The following is an 18632-nucleotide window of genomic DNA, read 5'->3' on the forward strand; positions in this document are numbered from 1 at the left end:
GGAGAGAAAGTAGGTCAGAGAGAGGGAGGTGGAGGGTACATGTGGGTGGTTGTACGGATGGAGGGTGAATTAAAGAAAGTAGTGGGTGAGAAAGAGAGAAGAAGGAAGGTAGATGTGGTGGGGGTAGAGAACAAGAGTTGCTTTTGCTTTTGCATCTTCTGCTTTGAAATAAACAGGTTCACTTTACATACGCTTCTGCCATCTGGGAGGTATATGAAATGTGCCAGAAATAAGAGCATCCTAGCCCATAGTCTGCTTCTGAATAGTAAGTGCTGTCTGTCTAAATGCCGAGGAGACTGCTCTCCTCTCAGGAGAGTGTTTTACTGAGATAAGGACTGGGGAACGTGTAGCACTGTGCTTGAATGTGACAATGAAATGAAAATTCGTTGCTGCTGCAGGTATCAAGCTCATAGTTTAGCACTAAATTATTTAACTCAACCTGTACCCCAAGGGGCTGTCATAGCTAACACTGGGATTGGTATTGTTGTAAAACAGCGGTGTATGCATCTGGATACTCAAAAGTAGACCATGGTTTCTACCTGGATCTGGATTTTTCACTGTGTTTAATGAATGTGTTTGTCTTTGTGATACTGCTGATACCTGTGACAAAATATGTGTTTTACTGTGTTTGTACTGTTCTTGAAAAAGGAAATTTAAAGCAGCTGTAGAAATGGATCAGAGATGGAGGGGCTGGTGAGGCCCAGAGTATGGCAGGGAAACGCAATGTGTTTAAGTAAACAGCAGGTGGCGCCAAGAGCCTGTGTCCTTTTTAGGTTCTTGTTGGGAAGTAAATCAACTAATTATTTATCAAACTCACCCAATATCATATTTGGCTGTCTCTGGTCTGTATTATTATCAGTGTACTTCCCTGGATTTAATTTGCAGCCTTTAATAGGATAAACAGACCAACATCTCAAAACTATTTTGTCTTCATCAGGTACAAAAAATGGAAGAAGTTGAACTTGTGAAGGTTTTATACCTTTAGTAGGTTATGATTGTGTTGGCCTCTGTGAAATTGGCAACAATTCTATAAAACTTATAGAAAACTTTTGGATTTTTGACATAACATAACAAAAGTGTGCATATGTACAGCCTACAGTCATTTGTCTTCTGTCAGTACTGCAGGATTTGTGCATGATTAGGTAAAACCATTCAAAATGTTCTTAGGTGTGTGTCTGCCTGAAATGCAGAAAGGACATGTTGACCTTCACTGCCTGACACGTCTGGACTTACAGCTCACTGTGCCACATTATCATTCTCCAGAAGTTGTGTGTGTGGATTTGCCTGTGCAGTTGCAGTTGTTAATTTATGCGCTGGTAGCTGCATCAGTGTACGTGCATGTCCTCTGAGCAGTCTCCTTCTCTTTTCCAGCGGACCATCTTTGTCTTCCGCTCACTCTTCTCCCTTCTCATCGTCTGTCTGGTCGCAGTGAGATCTGGGGGAGGGGGGGGTCCATGGAGAGAGCTGTAAATGGCTGAGGAACTGTGCACCGGCTGGTTTCGCATCATTGCAGGTACAGTAGGTAAAACACCTTTCCTTTACATCAATGCTTCACCTCCTCAGCAGTGAGATTTGGATCGTCAACCCCCCCTTAAAAGAAGGAACATTGGTCATTTTTCATTTTCTGTTTTTTTTTTTGGTTGTTTTTATATCCTCAGGGTATTCCAGATTACCTGATCTCTGGTGAAATATGTTTGTGTGTCTCATGTGAGTGTATGGACTTTTACTGTTGTAGTAATGATGCAAGCTTGAGGCTGTGCGCAGCCATTCATCTTTTTCTCTTGACCCTACTTACATGTTTTCGCCATGACATGAGGATATGGGTGTTTTTGCGTGCTTATGTGCATTTGTATGTACACTGTGTGTTTGCATCCTTACTGTGCAGTGTGTCCTCAGAAGGCACATCCGGAAACACTGTGGCACTGTCATTTAGAGAGGAAAAAAAAAGAAGGGCAGACAGAGATAAGAGAGTAAGGGAGGATGGATAAGATAGAAAGCTAGAGAGAAAAAGAGAAGAAGATTCATTTATTTCCATGTCATTCATACACACATCATTCACTTCGCTAAAGCTGCACACTCTGTCTACCCTCTCTAGATCTCCTCTACTATCCATGCACAGTTTTAGTTTTTTCTTTCATTTGTCTCCATATCCCTCAGACTACAGAAATAGAATTGATACCAGAGCTGAATATTCAAAATCAACAAGTAGTATGCCAGTGAGATCACATGTTAAATCAGTTGGCCTTTCCATCTTAGCTTAGGTCGCTTTGTTGATTTATTGTTATTACATCATTTTCATTTTTTATATTATTTAAAGGAAAATCAAAATCACGTCAAATTTAAGTGGTGTCATGTCTTTCATGATGCATATGTTCCGTTTTCTCTTTAAACTTGCTTTTGCTTAAGGTGCTTTCACATAAAAGGAGTACACAGCTACAAAATTATATCAAAGAAGGTACTTTGCAGTATTTTTAAAACATGTTATGTATGGATTTTTGCAGTTTGGACAATATTAGAGTGCATATGAATGGGAAGTGTACTGTTTTGTAGTTGAGGGGGGGGACAATTGGCAAGACTGCTCATCAAGATGATGGTAAATTACACCTTTTATTTTGTATGTCATGCTGAAAATGCATCCTTATCTACAGTTGCAGTAGGTGTGATTACCTCTTCCTCTCCATAGTAAATGACACAAGTGCATGTCTTAATTCAGGCTACTTTACTCCTGCAGCTCCAAAACAGAGCTTATAGGGCATTAGGCTTTATTTAGCAAATCCTTCTCCCCTCCTCCACCCTTATTCTACACTCACAAGGCAGATTTAGTCAGCTGGATAATCACTATACATACATCTATATTTGTAAATGGCCAAAAATTAGCCTAGATGCCACAGGCTTGTCCAATACAATATTTTGAAGGTATTACACTACCATGTATAAGCAAGTATCCACAATGTTTTTACCTCCTCAGCAGTGAGGCTCAACAGCACAATGGTAAATATCTCATGATACTCAGTGAACACTAGATGGCAGTGCAGGAGAAGATGCTGGTTGTCTCGCAGCCAAGGGAAGTGAGCAGGAGTGAGACAAGGAATAATGTAGAAGAAAATGGGAGAGTGAGAGAGATAGTGGGAACTAGAAATGTAGAGAGCACAGAAAAGATAAGAGGAAGCTGAAAAATTCCAAAAAGGGGAGAGGACAAAAAAGTCACTAAGCAGTGTGGGGGGGTGAAGGAAGAACAAGGGAGAAGGGGGTTAAAGCAAGGGGCAGGATTTGAGGGTGGAGACCCCCTCCTTGGGAGCATCTGCTGGGTGTTAAGACAAGAGGAGCTGGGCAAGGAAAGACAGAGGGATGAAAGGAGGGAGGAGGCAAGTGATAGAATGAGCCACATGGAGGCAGCTTGACATAAATAACAGTGAAAACAGTTGAAAAAAGTGGGAAATTAGTATAAGAAAGCATGACTGAGGAGGATTCAAATAGCATGAAGAGGCACATGGTTCTGGTTAAAGCATGACTTAAGACAACTAGATTGCCACAGACTATTAGATGACCCGCACACATGCAGTATATACAAAATACGCCTGTATATGTATATGTGTAAACAGTCATCTTAGTGAATGCCCATATGCTCTGCCTGCAGCTAAAACAAAATAATTTGTTTATGCTTACGAACTCTACTTATTGTGATGCTTGTGAAATCTTTAATCTGAACAGTCACAGCCATGACTGATGATTTGTAAGGCATCCACTATCTGAAAACATGAAACGAAATGCACTCTTTACAGGAGAGAAAAATGCACAAAGTGATATCTTTTAAGAAATCATTATGAACCAGTACCTGAAGTTTAGTTCTCACAGTATGTTTACTCATTGATTTCTCCAAGTTTTTATCAGTCTCTGTGAGTAATATTAGAAGGAAATGCAAAATAAACAACTATCAGGAAGCAGTTAAAAGGAATATAAAGTAACACTGACTTAAGTAATGTATGAACAAATTGTGCATCATTCATAATCTGGTTGTGTTTTATTCCTTTTTTTTCATTTAAACTATAGACATTTAACTTTGTTGCTTTCCTTTTTCTTTTTTAGTTAATGCTTCTTTTATATATTCATTTGTCTTTCTGAATGTTTAGCCCTCCAAAACAGAATAAAAACATTGGGTTTTATTATTAGGAAACTTATATTTCTGATGTATACAGAAAGGGGATATTTATTATTCAAATTAAATGTAAATGAATCAACTGAAAGATGTGAAGTAATATGTCTTCTCATGGCTTACTATGTGAACTACATACTTAATATAATGATACTCATACACAATACAGAATATTACTATAATTACTACCACTACAAAAAACAATAAAATAATTATCCTAGCACTAATTCCTGGTCCATTCCCAGATTAGTGTTTTTTTTGGTATCACTCCAGTCCTTGATTTGTTTATTGTTTTTTTGGTAGGTTTGCCTATTTGTCAGTCTCCTCTGCTCTGAGGTTTTTCCACATAAACATTCACTTCCTCTCTCCCTCTCTTTCTCTCTCTCTCTCTCCCTCTCCCTCACTCTCTCGCTCTCTCTGTCTCCACCGTCTCATAGAAAATTAATATCGCACACACATGTACACAAACACAAGTGCACACCCCTCTCCGGTGGGCTGTTCTGTCATTGGCCCTTACTGCTAGTTGGTTGCAGCTTTAGTCTGCGTTGCCATGACGTCACACTGATCAATCCTGATCCCGGTGCAGTGGGAAAGCACAGAGACAGAGAAAAGACAGCGGAGTGAAACAGGCTGGCAGAGAGAGGGGAAGGTGGGAGGGAACAGGGAGAGGAGGAGAGAAAGAGAGGGCAGAGTGAAACCACACTGATATTCCAAGGAGGGCGGGGACACAGACGCAGGCACACACAAGCAGCTACTACAGGAATAGTCACTGTGCAGGAGGGTGCAGGCTAAAATATTTTGTGCAGTGGCGTGTTAATATAGAGTCTGTGTGTGAGGGTCGTCAACATGGGTTGCCACTTGGCTCACACCTGCACGTTATTCTCTCCACCAGCATATAATTAATGCTATTCACCGCTGGGCAGGCTCAGCACACTGCACTGACATAAGGTAGGGGAAGGGGAGGGGTGCATGTTTGTATGTGTGTGTGTGTGTGTGTGTATCAGTTGTTTTTACGTATCCTCTGTATTTACTCTGTACGTGTCTGTTTGCTTCTTCTCTATTTGTATATGTTAACATGTTTGTGTGTGTATCTAGTCTATACACACAGTTATTTGTGAGGTTACTAATGTAGAGTTCTCTTGAGCCATAGTGTCAGGAGATTCAAGCTGTAAGCCATGTGACTCTACAAAGACCTGCAGGGATTGGCCGAGGTCATCTGTGACCTCAGCAAACTACCTCCGCCCCTCCTCAACACTCCCACCCCCCTTCCCAAACACACACATACACACACCCACCCACACCCCTCCCTCCCTCTCAGTCTCTCCGCCTCCCTCCCTCTCTCTACCCTGCCTCTTTTATTTATTTTTTTTCCTCCAGTTAGCTTTTCCCCCACCTCTCAGCATCCTCGGCTGAATGTGTAGGTTAGAGCCGCAGTAGCAGCAGAAGCAGCAGTAGCAGCAGCAGCATCCATGGCTTAAGCCCCAGGTCTGATCGGCAGCTAGCCCGGCCAGGCCCCTACCCCTCCTCTCTGTCCTCTCTCTCTTTCTATCTCTCTCTGCATCTCTCCCTCCTGGGCTAGTTGACAGGCGACGTCTGGGGGTGACGGAGGCTCACAGTTAGCCAGGGCGTTAGCCACACGCACACGGCTGCTCTGCTGCCCATCAATTCTACTGTATCTCTCTGGTAACCGGGGGCTTCTTCTCTATCTCCATCACCCCATACCTCCTATTTTCATTTCAGGCTCCTTGGAGATAGAGGAATGCAAATCTGCAACCATGATGGAAGGTAAAATTAATATTTTTTATTATTATGGTCTTCCCTTTTCTGTTTCAGTTCAGGATTTATCCTCCTTTCTGTCCTTGTCCTACGGTGGTTCATCTGCTGGAAAGCGTGTATGAGTGTGTGTGTGTTTGCGAGGTTCAAATGTCATAAGCTGCCCTGCTATTTTGAGTACATACATTCCGGTGACTTGCATGTTATGCTTAGGAAAAGGGCACAGCCACTGAATGTCTATCCACAGAGGCACAATGGCCAGGCTAATTGAACCGTGTGTATCTTTTGTGAGTGTGTGTGCATATGTCTGAGAACCCCCCCACCCCACATACATACACACACACACACACACACACACACACACACACACACACACACAGACTCACACACACACACACACACACCCCTTCTCCCGCTTCCCATCGTATAGGATTATTTGGATTTATTGTGCAGGAGGGCTTATGTGCCCAGCTGGCTCACTTGTATAAATTCTCTTTGTATGGTGTACTCTGAAATGAATTCACAGACACATACATGCTTTCAGTGCTGTATGAGCTGTATGACTCCGCTGTGTATCTGTTCACACTGCGTTGCTGTTTTACCCAGCACTCGGGTGTGGATTGTATGTCTGTGCGGGTGGGTTCATGTGTACTTTTGTACCCACCCATGGTTGGACTGATCCATCTCTGTTAGGTTGATTGTAGACAGGAAAAATAGAATTGATGATCGTTTTAGTATTATGTCCCTTTAATTGATGACATCATCAAGGGGAAGGCCAGTGATGGAGGGATGAATCCCTACAGCTCTGCAGCTGTCATGCACAAACCTCCATCTATCCATCCGTTTTACAATGTATCTCTTATTTCTTACCTTTCATACTGTGCAGGCATCTTATATTTAACTACCAATGATGTTGTTATGCACCAAGAGCAACCACATGTTGACTTTTTTGAATCAACCTTGAATTATGTAAGCTTTCATACTCAGCGACTCAGGCATTTTGAAGTAGTGGAAATAATTAAAAATAGGTTTAAAAAAAATGCAGCTAAGTACATTTCTTGTAAATGGTTATTTTTGTTCATGTTCTAAAAAAGCTGGATGATGTTGTCATTCAAGCCTGTTTATTCTGGTGCATTTAGTAAATTAACTCAATGCCAATGTGTCCTCCACTGAGGAGGAATCTCATTAGCTGGTTGTCTGGTTGTGTTTGCGTGTCTGTGTTTGTCTATCAGTCTTTGGACATGAATGATGTTTTTGCTGCCTCTTCACGTGTTGTGGTTTCTCAGTGCTTTCACACCAGAGAATAAATAAAGCTGTTTAACAGTGACCGGTTTATTTAAAATTAGGAATGGAGTTGGGTGGACTGAGGCCATACATCGATTTTGAAGTGACAGCTTAAGACAGATGGTACTTTCCAGTAATTTGAAATTGGTGATTTTCAGCTGTGTTTAATCCATTGTTTTTTCTCTCATTTAGAATGCTGAACCTGCACGCTTTAAGTGTGGTGCATGTTTCTGTAAAGAAATGCAATGGAGGAAGCTGTTATGTGTGCTTAGCCAACATGTCTAGGTTTTACAGAAGTGGTGTTAAAAATATCATGAAATGTCATGAAAATAATCTAAAAGACTAATCCAGTAATTCAAACTTTATTGTTCAAGAGAAAGGGAAATTTAGTTTGATCAAAGGGTAAAATGGAAAAGCACTGAACAGAAGAGGGAGTTTACAGCTCATATGCACAATGAAAACTGCTTAAGAAGTTAACTTGTAATTCTTGGATGAGTGGAACTCGAATTGTTAACTGACCAAATGTGCTGTAGCACTGCTGAACTTTACAGTTGTCAAAAAGTCTCATGATCAATTAGTTATTTGTAGGAGACCATGATTTAGTTTGTTTTCCATGCCCATTCCCATTGTTAACTGCCCATGTGTGCTAATAAGGGTCTGTGATTACTGGCCTGCTGTGTGAAGTCAGACTAGATCTAAATTTAAATTGAATGAATGACATTTTAATCAGTTGAAGTGGCTGATTCAACAACAATAATGGCTCTTCCTGAATATCTGATAACGGTGTGTTAAATTGCCCTGCTACTGTACAGTCAGCCTGACAGTCTGCAGCAGGTCGTAATGACAACGATTGTAACAAAATCACTGTTTGTCATATACACGTCATTGTACAAACTACGAAGTGCTCAGTAGGTTATCATTTAGATTATAACCACAAGACATGAAGCTACACCCTTTCTGTCCTTGTCATAGTTAGGAAACAGCTTTGTAGCTCACAACTGCCTTATGCACAATGATAAGTTCATGCTGCCTGTGCAGACATATATGCACAATAGATCATTCTAAATATGGGATCTCTCAGGGCAATAATAACAGAGTACAATAAGCGGTAGTTAATGATCAACCCCAAGTGACAGATTCAGTGTTTTCCCTTGAGCTTATGGTTTATAATGCAGTATATGTCTTGAATGTAAATAGCTCTTGCACAGTGTTGATTGGTAAAATATGATCTGAAAAAATTCTAATGTTTTTAAATGCATTGTCTCTTAATAGGTAATTTTTTGCTCCTGCAAGGCACCACAGTATACAAATTCTATGTTTTACTTTTATGCACAATAAGAAAAACAGAGTTGCACAAATATTGTACAGTAACAAAAATGATTGATCCTACCATAAGTAAGGACTCTTCAGCTCTACCTTAACAGTAACAAATGATACAGCTAATCTATTGCTCCCCATCCCCTGCTCCTGTCACGAGCCAAGTTGTTAGGTAACAGTGACAAAGAAAAAAAAACAGACCGTCTGCGAACAGCTTCCCTTTCATTAGCATGGCTAGCATAGGCTTAGCATGGACTGTGTGAGGGCAGGATTACAGTCAGGTGTTAAAATTGGATGCTAATCCTTGTTAGTTCTGCTTTTTAAAGCCCCATGCCATGGCCAGCATTGCTGTCCCTGGGTAACACTCAGGGTAAGAAGACATAGGGTGATTACTTCATTTTAATTCAATGACATAGGGTTGTGCTAGTATCATAGATGCCAATCACCATCAGGCAGATTCCCTCCACTAAAACCAAAACTCAATCATACGTTCAGGAAACCATTTCTACAAGCTGTTTTTTCTCTCCTTTTACACATCAGCATAATAGTACTCGCCACAAACATTTGCTATGAATTTCCTGGGTTAACTGCAAATGGGGTTACTTTTTGTGGCAGATACTGTGTATACATCATTGTTAGGCACATGTCAGTTTAAATAACAAATCTTCTGTATGCTTTTTTGTACTCATGAGAGCTTGCACTTGCGTGGGGTTGTTTGACTAGAGACTTACTCATCTCTCCTCAAGGTAATTGTGCTGGGTAGCATGGGATTCATAATCTCGTTGGACTTTGAAGGTAGGAGCTATAAGGAGGGGGCTCATCATCAAGGCAATTGTGAAGTTTAATAGATTCAATTTCTAACTGCACAAGAAAAGTGTATCACTTATAAACTCATATAAGCTGACATCAGTTGCTGCTCTTTCCAAGTCCAGTAAGTAAGAGAGCAAGTGACACTTTATTGGCATGGCAGTTTTGGTTGTAAGGTTGGTTTACTGGTTTGTCCATCCATCTGTATCAAACACTTTGTTTTCCTAAAGGGAAAGCCCTTTTGATTTTAATGACCCCTCGGCATTTCCTGTAGCACCACCATCAGGAGAAAGTTAGCTTCGTAGTTCCAGCACTGATAAGGCTCTGCGTATAGCAAACATAGCGTATTGTTGTCAGTAAGGCTTCAGTATGTTGTCAGAGTGTTGTTGACTCCGTCCAAAAATTTTGTGGGTTGTAATGAACACTGCAGACTCCGGTGGCCACTAACAGGCCTTCAGACCTGTAGTCTTCTTAATCCTAGTTACTAGCTGTAGGAATCACACTGTCACAGAGAGATCCAGTACTTAGAGCTTGCCTGGCTGAAACCTGGATAAACCCTAGACTGGAATGCTACAGAGTAAAGGGCACAGAGGACATTAGGCCATATGGTGGCCTCCACTTCATTCCTTTAATGGTCTGTTCTCGACCTCATATGAAATGATAACTTAAGTAATTATTTATTTAACTTGGTAATTATTATTTGCTCCTGTCATTATGGCTGAGTTGGGGGGTTCTCAAATAGTAAATTATATCAGGATAATTATATTGGTTTTTCTGTGATACAATTAAAAACTAATTAAGTTCTGGATTCTCTGTTTCAGCTCATGGTACACTGTTAGCAGGGTCATAACCACTGACTCAGCACGTCAAAAGCTGACTCAGCTTTCATGACGCGTATATTATATAGCATTTTCTGGAGCAGTCATATTTTCTAAATTTTCATTAGGTGAATGTCTTTTCTGCTGCACAGTTTTACTGAAGCAAAAATGATAACATTACCTATTAGTCATGAATAACATTATTTTGTAATTACCACAATAGAGCTGAAGCACATTAACATTAACCAAAAAACTTTAACCTGTTACTTTAGTAGGCCTCAAAGGAGGATCAGTGATGTCACATAGTCAACATATCTCCAGTCAACTATGCTCAATATACCATGACATCCAATAGGCTTTAACTCTGCTGCCATATGGTTTCCCTGGTAACAACTATGAGGCTGACTCATGTGTTTTAGGTAATGAGCTGGGCAGAGACTCTCAAGTGCAAATTTTCGTTGATTTCAGAACAGATAGGTATTTGGTTTGTTAGGATCGGCACAAAAACATAAAAAAAAACCCTGCTTCTACACTGCATCACTGCTTCTCACCGCAGACCCAAATGAGTAATTTAATGTCTTGCCATTGGCCCAAACACACAACTCATGTGGGCTGATGCGTCGGAAACAGCCCTCAGTAGCCTAGGAGAAATTTTGTGATGGTATGAAACAGAACAGCATACCGTCTATGAATGTGAAATGCAGAATGCAGAATTGTATCTCTCATGCCATCCGTCATGATCGGTGCCATTCTCCATCCTGAGTCATAGTTGGAGTCCATGTTTCTCCTTGTATTAGTCTAATCTGGCCCTCCATTGACACAGCTGTACAAATGTATCCATCCACTTTTCATTGCAAATAGAAGCTGTACACAGGTCCAGGATTTCTTACAGACTTTTTAGGAAATCCCTGCATTGGAGCACAGTAGGAACACTTAAAGTAGTTTAATTTCAATCGGTTACACTATATTGAGGTGGAAAAAATAATTAAATCCCAACATGTTTTTCAGCCGCACACAAAGCAATGTGTTAATTGAAGGATGTATAAAGAAAGGGGAGGTGATAGATAAGCCTACTTCTGACGTCAGTATGTATTCTGGAGAAGTGACAAGTCTGAGTCACTGGCTTTTCCTAATAATAACATATGTGTGAGCATGGATGCTAATATGACATGGGCAATGCTGGCATGAAGAATTTGTGCATGTACATGTCTGTTCAATTATCAAAGTGCATGTTTGTGTGTGCCTTTCTCACAAAGTGTGGCAGACACAGGAAAGCTCATTGTCGGATGTGTCACAGTAGAATGGTTCCATTGTGGCTGTGCTTGACAATAAGTTTGACAGAGACCCAAATGAACTTTCCCACAACAAAGACACGAATGGGACAGAGACTGGGGAGAGGAGGAGGTGAAGGGAAAGCAGTCAAAATGAATCGGCTTGTTCTTGTTCGCACTCTTCCTACCACCATATTCATTCATTCATAGACACAACAGCGCAACAGCCCTTCCACATTCCATCTTGTTCTCTGTGCAGACACACCCATTCACACACACAAACATAGACAACCTTATGTAATGCTGACCAAGATTCAAAGCCAGATAAACAAACATGTTTGTGTAATCCAATGTCAGCTCGGGGAAAACAAGGTTCTCTTACAGTGGAATCAAACTGTTTCCTTGAACGACGTACCGGATTCAGTGTGAAAAATGTATTTGTCATAAATGTCATCAGAAAAAAACAGCTTAAACTGCTTTAGGTATTTGTGCATTTGGAAGGATCAGGCTTTGACAATGTAGAGTCGTTAAAAAATGAACAGCAATGCACATAATTTAGCTGGTAATTTTCCTTTACTAAATGTTGTTTTAATAAATAACATTCCATGCAATATTTGCCTCTTATCTACCCATCGATGTCATAGTGGTTTATTTAACTTGCAATGTTACATTAAAATCAAACAGGAAGTAGAACAGACTGGTAACTGACCGTCTAGCGATGCTGTTTTCAGTCTGACAGAGCCCACACAGAGACTAGTAGAGCCTTCTGTCAAAACAGTAGGTGAGTTGCTGTCAAAGATGTGTGGTCTAATCTAATCAGTGGCTCTAGTTTTATCATTAAAAAGACGCTGTAGTGCTGCAACACTAATGCCATCAATGTGATGGCACCATGGTGCATTTGTGTCACGGTTTACGACAAGCAAGGAGCAGGGAAAGTCTCTGGTGGGGCCATCAACAAACAGTATTCAGGCAAGAACCAATTAAGTGTAGTTCGGTGCCCGGTTGGTGATCTTTGTGATGTTGTGTTGTGTGAAACTTAATGGTAAAAGAGTTTGTGAATGGCATGCTGTACTATCTGTTTGACTAACTCATCTGTGTGTCCTTTCACACACACATCACAAGGATGTGTTCAGGTCATGGCCTATGGATTACAAGGTCTTTGTGTATCTATCTCTCAGTTCTAGGATACAAACATTAAAAATGCAAATGCAAAAAAGCTTTCATAATAGTGTCATTGACAGAGTCCATAGCAGTGCAACTAGGAGAGCAATCCACTGTACCCAATTAGAGGAGAGAGACACAATCAAAGACACACACACACTCACAGAAAAAAGCTGACACAAGCTGGGAGATAGAAAGGGAGAGTGAAGAGTCTGCTATAAAGCAATTTCCAGGGAGAAGCAGGTAAACAAACTGAGGAGTGGCGGAGATAGAAAAGGAAATGAAGTGAGTTAAAATGACCAACTAGGATAGCGTGAGAGTAGAGGAGAGACATGGAGAGCAGCAATGCGTGTCAGAGCCCCGGAGGGAGGAGGGCAAGACAAATAGATAAAGAGGGAGGGGAGAGAGGACAGTGTGATCATCATGAAAAGCCTGTATTTTGTTAAGTCACTTCCTTGTTCCTTGGAGTCTGCTCAGCTCATCAGGTGGGAAGGCTGATTTAGAAATTAATAGAGGAGGTTTTACAGACTTGGTGTCCTAGATTTTATTTTGTTTTGTTAGAATTTTACCTTTCTGTATCTGGAGGCTCATCTTGGTCCAAAATGGCAGTTTCGAGTATACCCTCATTTCTGTCACCTCTGCTGTGTGTACAGAGGGAAAAACTAAAACGTTGATAATCATTGATAATCATTGTGTCATGATGTAGAAGCTTGTCCACATCACTGAGCCCATGCAAGTTGCTATATTAACCTATTTATCGTTATTTAGTCTCTTGAATTTCTTTTTTTTTTCAGTTCACTAACCATGACACTGGTGCCATTTCTATCTTCACTCTAGATCTGTTGTTTCCAACATTCTTTGCCTCATATCATCACTTCTCCATGTGAGAACCTTTCTCTTGCTGGAAAAATCTTTCACTTTCCCTTTCATCCCCTGAGTATCTCTTATTTCCTCTTGTCCAGCTGATGTGGAATGCTTCTCTTTTCTTTCCCTGCACTGTCTGCCACATTACTGAAGGAGGACTGAATAGACATGGTGGCAGGGAAGGCCTCAGGGAAGTGGGATTTATTTAGCTATGTAATATTAATGTGCTTATCTGCATAATGTATTCAGCTCCCAAGCTGACTGTTAGTGCTTGGCTCAATCTTCTTTGACTATACTTAATTAATGAATCAACATGAAATCTTATTCCAGCTGAATGGATTAGATTTGTGTGGTGGTTTTCTTGGTTTTGAAGGTAAACATTAGCACACATGATCATTACATGAATGGTGATGCACTGATGAGATGTGTTGGGTTTTTTTGGAGTACCCACTTACCTTCAACTTGCGTCATCTGCTTCAATTACTGATTTTTGGTTTCCCAGAATACCTTTCAGTAAGCCCCAGGGAAACAGCATGAGTTATTCTGCGATGGGTTACAAGTGCAGGAATACTGTAAGGGGGGGGATTAGATTAATACTGATGCTGTACAAAAAGCAAAATACACTTTTTTTCCACTGGAAATAATCAATTAATTATGCCCCAGTTTCTCGAAACATCACATGTATTGTCTGTGTATAATTTCTACTAATCCTTTTTTGAAAGTAGTTTCACCCTGACTCTAGAAAGAAAGAACTCATTGTTCTTTGGTTCTGGAGACTGACATGAAAACATGTATTTTATCATTGATATTTCAGCTTGCATCATTTATCCATCTTTATCCAACTATCGGTGGGACAGCAAAACAATAGGCCATGAAATACAAGATAGACTGCTGACATCAGTTTTTTTCATGTTTCCTTTTAGGCCTCAGCTTTCATGTCACTTCCTTCCTTCCCTCCTCCTTCCATTTTATAGATACTTCCTCTCAGCACTAGGTTTATTAGAAAAAGTGGCATTGTATTTGTCCATGTATGTGTGACAAATCCGCCCTTTGCCATATCTGTGGATGTCTCAGGGTCGAGCACTCTGCGCGTATTTGCACTGTATGGCTACAAGCCAGACCAGTGCAAACAGATGTCAGTTTCAATCAGCGGAGGATGCACTAGCACAGTGACGCAGACACACAGCTACAGGAAGAGATTAGCAGCGTTTAGATTGATAACTGGTTTGGTTGAGAGATGTAGTAATGAGAGAGGGATTGAAAGGTTGGAGGCCTGCAGAGAGAGAGAGAGAGAGATGTAGGGATTGAGGGTGAGAGAAATGTGATTCATGAAAGAAGGATGAACTGAGTGTTTTGAGGATGTGATTAGAGGGAGGAACACAGCACGCATAGAAGTGTCTCACCAGCTGTGTGTGACATGTTTTCAGGACAATGTTATTTGCATGGAAAATTTTTGATTGTGTAAATGTCAAGCTTCATGTGTCTGTACTCTCTCTGTGTACATTAGGCTATAGGTCTGTTTTACATCCAGGTTTAAATGAAAGAGCTGAAGAAAAATCCCTCGGTACACTGACCTCATTCATTCGTGCTTTCAGGAGTATTTTAACGCAGTGTGTTTATGCACCAAGCTGTGTGACTATCAGTTAAAAATAAATGTGTCTGCAAACATGATTCTCAAGTTGATGTCACTCTCTGAAATTAGGTCATTGTTATTGGTGCAGTCACTTATTCTCTACCTCTGCACTGGTATTTAAGAGCACTGAGGAGTAGTCATTAATGTGTGTGTGTGTGTGTGTGTGCGTGAGGGAGGGAGGGAACAATTGGGGATTGACATGGTGACAGAACACTGGTGACTGAGGTGTGGTGGCTCAAAAGACACAGAAATCTTACATCATCTTATAATGTTGCAGATCGAAATCAAGTTCACCTTTTTCACATAGTTTTACACAAGTTTGTTACAACTTTTAAATTTTTTAGGAATTGATTGAAAAGGGAGTCGGAGCACTCACTCCCCGTAACTTATGTTATTATGAATAAACTGAAGGATTAATAAGAGAAGCACTAAATGTATGACGACTTACCATATATTCTTGGCTTGTATTAGCTGTGTGCTTTTAGCTGAATAGTCATCATTAATTAGTAAGTATGATATTCTGTAGTTTTATGTCAGACAATGGCAAACCTTAATGCACTACAGGAGACTGACTTCACAGAGAGTTATCAATTTCCTGTTTTTACTATATGTGCACAAAATTGCAGATTATGTTGACGCAAATAGTTTCTTTTATGTAAGAAATACCCTGAGCAAAACCAAAACCTAAAAAGGTGCTATGTGTAAGAACTGGCCAACTGTCAAATTCATACTCCAAACAAATAGGGGGCAGTATATTATCAGAAAGTTGTGGTGTCCACCCCTTTCGTAATAAACAAGGAAATGCACTCTTTGGTTCAGGTATACCTTTCAATCTGATTATGTGAGTGATCAGTTGTTTTCTTCGGTAATTGTTAGACTGACAACGACAATTTCACACCCAGTCTGCCCATTCAGAAAGACGGGGAAGATGTAGTGGTGGCAGGAGTAGAGGATGAGCCTCGAGAGGTCGAGGACCATGAGGGAGAGGAAGAGCACCTGGAGCAGCAGCATCAGTAGCTGAGCTTGAGGGAAGAGTGGAGGAATGTTGCTGAGGGAGGACCGCTGCATCGCAGGTGTATAGTTTACTTGCAGTTACTACTTCATCCTCTCCTGTTGGACTGAGGGCAGACTGGACGCTACAGTGACTCAATATCACCTCTTGAGGTACAAAGAGACAGGACGGGCTGGGGCTAGCTGGTTAGCGTGCTTACTTCAAAAGATATCTCTGCAACACATATATACATAGACGTCTTTGACATAACATCAATACCGTCATTTTTGAATGTTTTGAACTAAAATAGTTGCATATAACCCCCCTGTTCTGACAATGAAGATTTATTTAACCAAACTAAATGCTACATTTGAATGTATTCTCAATCCCAACAAAACTACAATTAGATAATTGTGATGGCAGTTTCATTTTTATAGATTTCAAAGAGACATTGAGGGGTGTGTGTCTGCAGTCATTTTAATATTGGCAATTCAATTTGGACAGTGACCTCAATTATCAATGTTTACATCTGCACACAACACATTTATGTTTGCGTGGATGACTGTGCCCATAAACGTGTGCGTGTTTGTGTGGGTGCAATAAGATGGTGTTTGAGATGCCAAAGAGTTGGTCCTTCAGCCCGTCATTGGCCCAGCGGCTATCAGATGGATGACTCATAGCAGATAGGATTTCATTAGCAGACATCAGGCCTTCCACGGAATAGAGGAGCCATTGATTTTCACCATATCAGCAGGGAGTGAGACAGAGAGGGAGAGAAAGGGGAGGACGGGAGACATGGGCACAGAGAGAACTGTGGCTGGGAGAAAACTGCACATCAGTGAAACTAAACCACACGACACAAAGCACCTGTCATCTGTAGTCCCACTGCAAGACACTGCTGAGGAGCACTGAAAGAATTGTTGGCTGTACACATGCTCAGTATCTGTGTCTATAATGAAAGATGGCTGCAAAGGATCTCTGATATTCTGTTTGTCTACGAGTCATTTTTTATGTTGATATCATTCAACAAATTGTTAAGATTCACCAGGCGAGGATGGAGAAAGAGGCGTCTTCTCTAGACTTTAAATTGAGAACTGTGTTGTTCGTAAGGGGAATACACTTTGTTATTTGTACTGTACCTCAGCTCCTGTGTTTTGGAGTTTTGACACAACAGTATTTCAGTTTGCCGTGCTGATAATTGTTTTCCCAGCTGACATCCTCATTGGAGTTCCTCCACATTGGCCCAGGGACTGTTCCTGTAACCTGTGATGAATTCAGTTACTTTAGTTCTTTGTGGTTGTATAAACATCTGACTTTAAGCGCTGTCATAAACAAAAGGAAATGGCTTGACTCAAGCACTTGAATTTCTACTCTGGGATTACTTGTTGAAGGATTAATTCTCTCTGCCTGGAAGAGGTGATGGAACAATTCTGCATAATCAGTGGGGACAAGTGCAGCCTTTACAGGCTCAGTCTTTTCTGATAGTCACTTTAGTATGAACCAGCTGAACTGTCATTGGTAACACACAGTCCTGTCTGTTTCCTCTCAACTCCCCATGGCCATACAATAATGCGCTCTTTTTTTTTTCACCTGATGTGTTTTATAAAATGTTATCAAACCGTTCATTTGATTTTGTGATGCTATAAAGGCAGAAATTGATGAGTGACAGACAGTTCGAGCAGGAAATAAAAGACAGATTGATCAAAGTGCTTCCATTCCATTCTATTGCACTGTTGTTGCCAAGCTGCTGTGTCATGCTGGGGTTATAAATGTCAAAATAACCCTGAACCAACATATAGTCAGCAAGACAAACCTATTTTATACTTTTGTGCTTTGCCAGATAGCATAGAAGAAAATGACACAAGAGAGGAGGAGAATGGTTAAAAAAAAAGGGGGGGGGGGGGGGACTGGATTGAAGATGATTTGTATTTCTCATTACACTACAGACTCATCACTCCTGCCAACTTATAACATCTTCTCAGAGATTCAGTGCCTCATTGACCTTATTGTTCAGGGACTGAGTGAGATTGATATTTGGTCATTTAACATCCTTTTCCAAAACAAATGGGCTAGGCAGACCAATGTGGCCAGAGTGCAGTTTGTCCAAATTAGAAGGAAGACTGGAGGAAAAGGAAGTTACTCCCTTCACTTTACCACGATGTTAACAACTATCTATAGTTGGTGACAGTGATGCAGGAGTGGGAATGTCTTCCTGTCTTATTCCTTATGAAACAGGATTAGGCTGTCTAACTAGGTCTTTAAACATCAGCAGAATGTGTCTTTGAGGGTTGTTCAAGGATGATTTGCATTAAACACAAATATAGGATGTTTTACAAGCTCCTATTTGCCCATGCTGAGGGCTTTTTTTCCCCCAGAATCACATGGTGTTGTTTTGTTCTTTCTCTTCCCATTTGGCAGGTCATAAGGCTCACTGCAAGTAGTTTTATTTGCTAGCATTTAGAAACTAAAATGAAGATTGTTGTCAGCACTGTTCAGAAGCATTTGTGTTTACGTCAAGTATTCCCCTAATATTTAAAACAACATCTATTATCTATTTAGC

At 40.7% G+C, this 18632-nt stretch overlaps 1 protein-coding gene across 1 annotated transcript in view; it reads left to right on the forward strand.

Moving 5' to 3' along the window:
- Positions 1–5600: 5600 nt before the first annotated feature.
- The window catches only part of sgip1 (SH3 domain GRB2 like endophilin interacting protein 1), a 59534-nt gene continuing 46502 nt past the window's right edge, over positions 5601–18632 (forward strand). Inside the window, exon 1 of the mRNA XM_022749739.1 lies at positions 5601–5938. Coding sequence (XP_022605460.1) covers positions 5929–5938 — 10 coding nt within the window. The 5' untranslated portion in view covers positions 5601–5928. The remainder of the gene's footprint in view (positions 5939–18632) is intronic.

The sequence above is a fragment of the Seriola dumerili genome, unplaced genomic scaffold, assembly GCF_002260705.1.
Source record: "Seriola dumerili isolate Sdu_G_001 unplaced genomic scaffold, Sdu_1.0 BDQW01000002.1, whole genome shotgun sequence".
In the NCBI taxonomy this organism is placed as follows: Eukaryota; Metazoa; Chordata; class Actinopteri; order Carangiformes; family Carangidae; genus Seriola; species Seriola dumerili.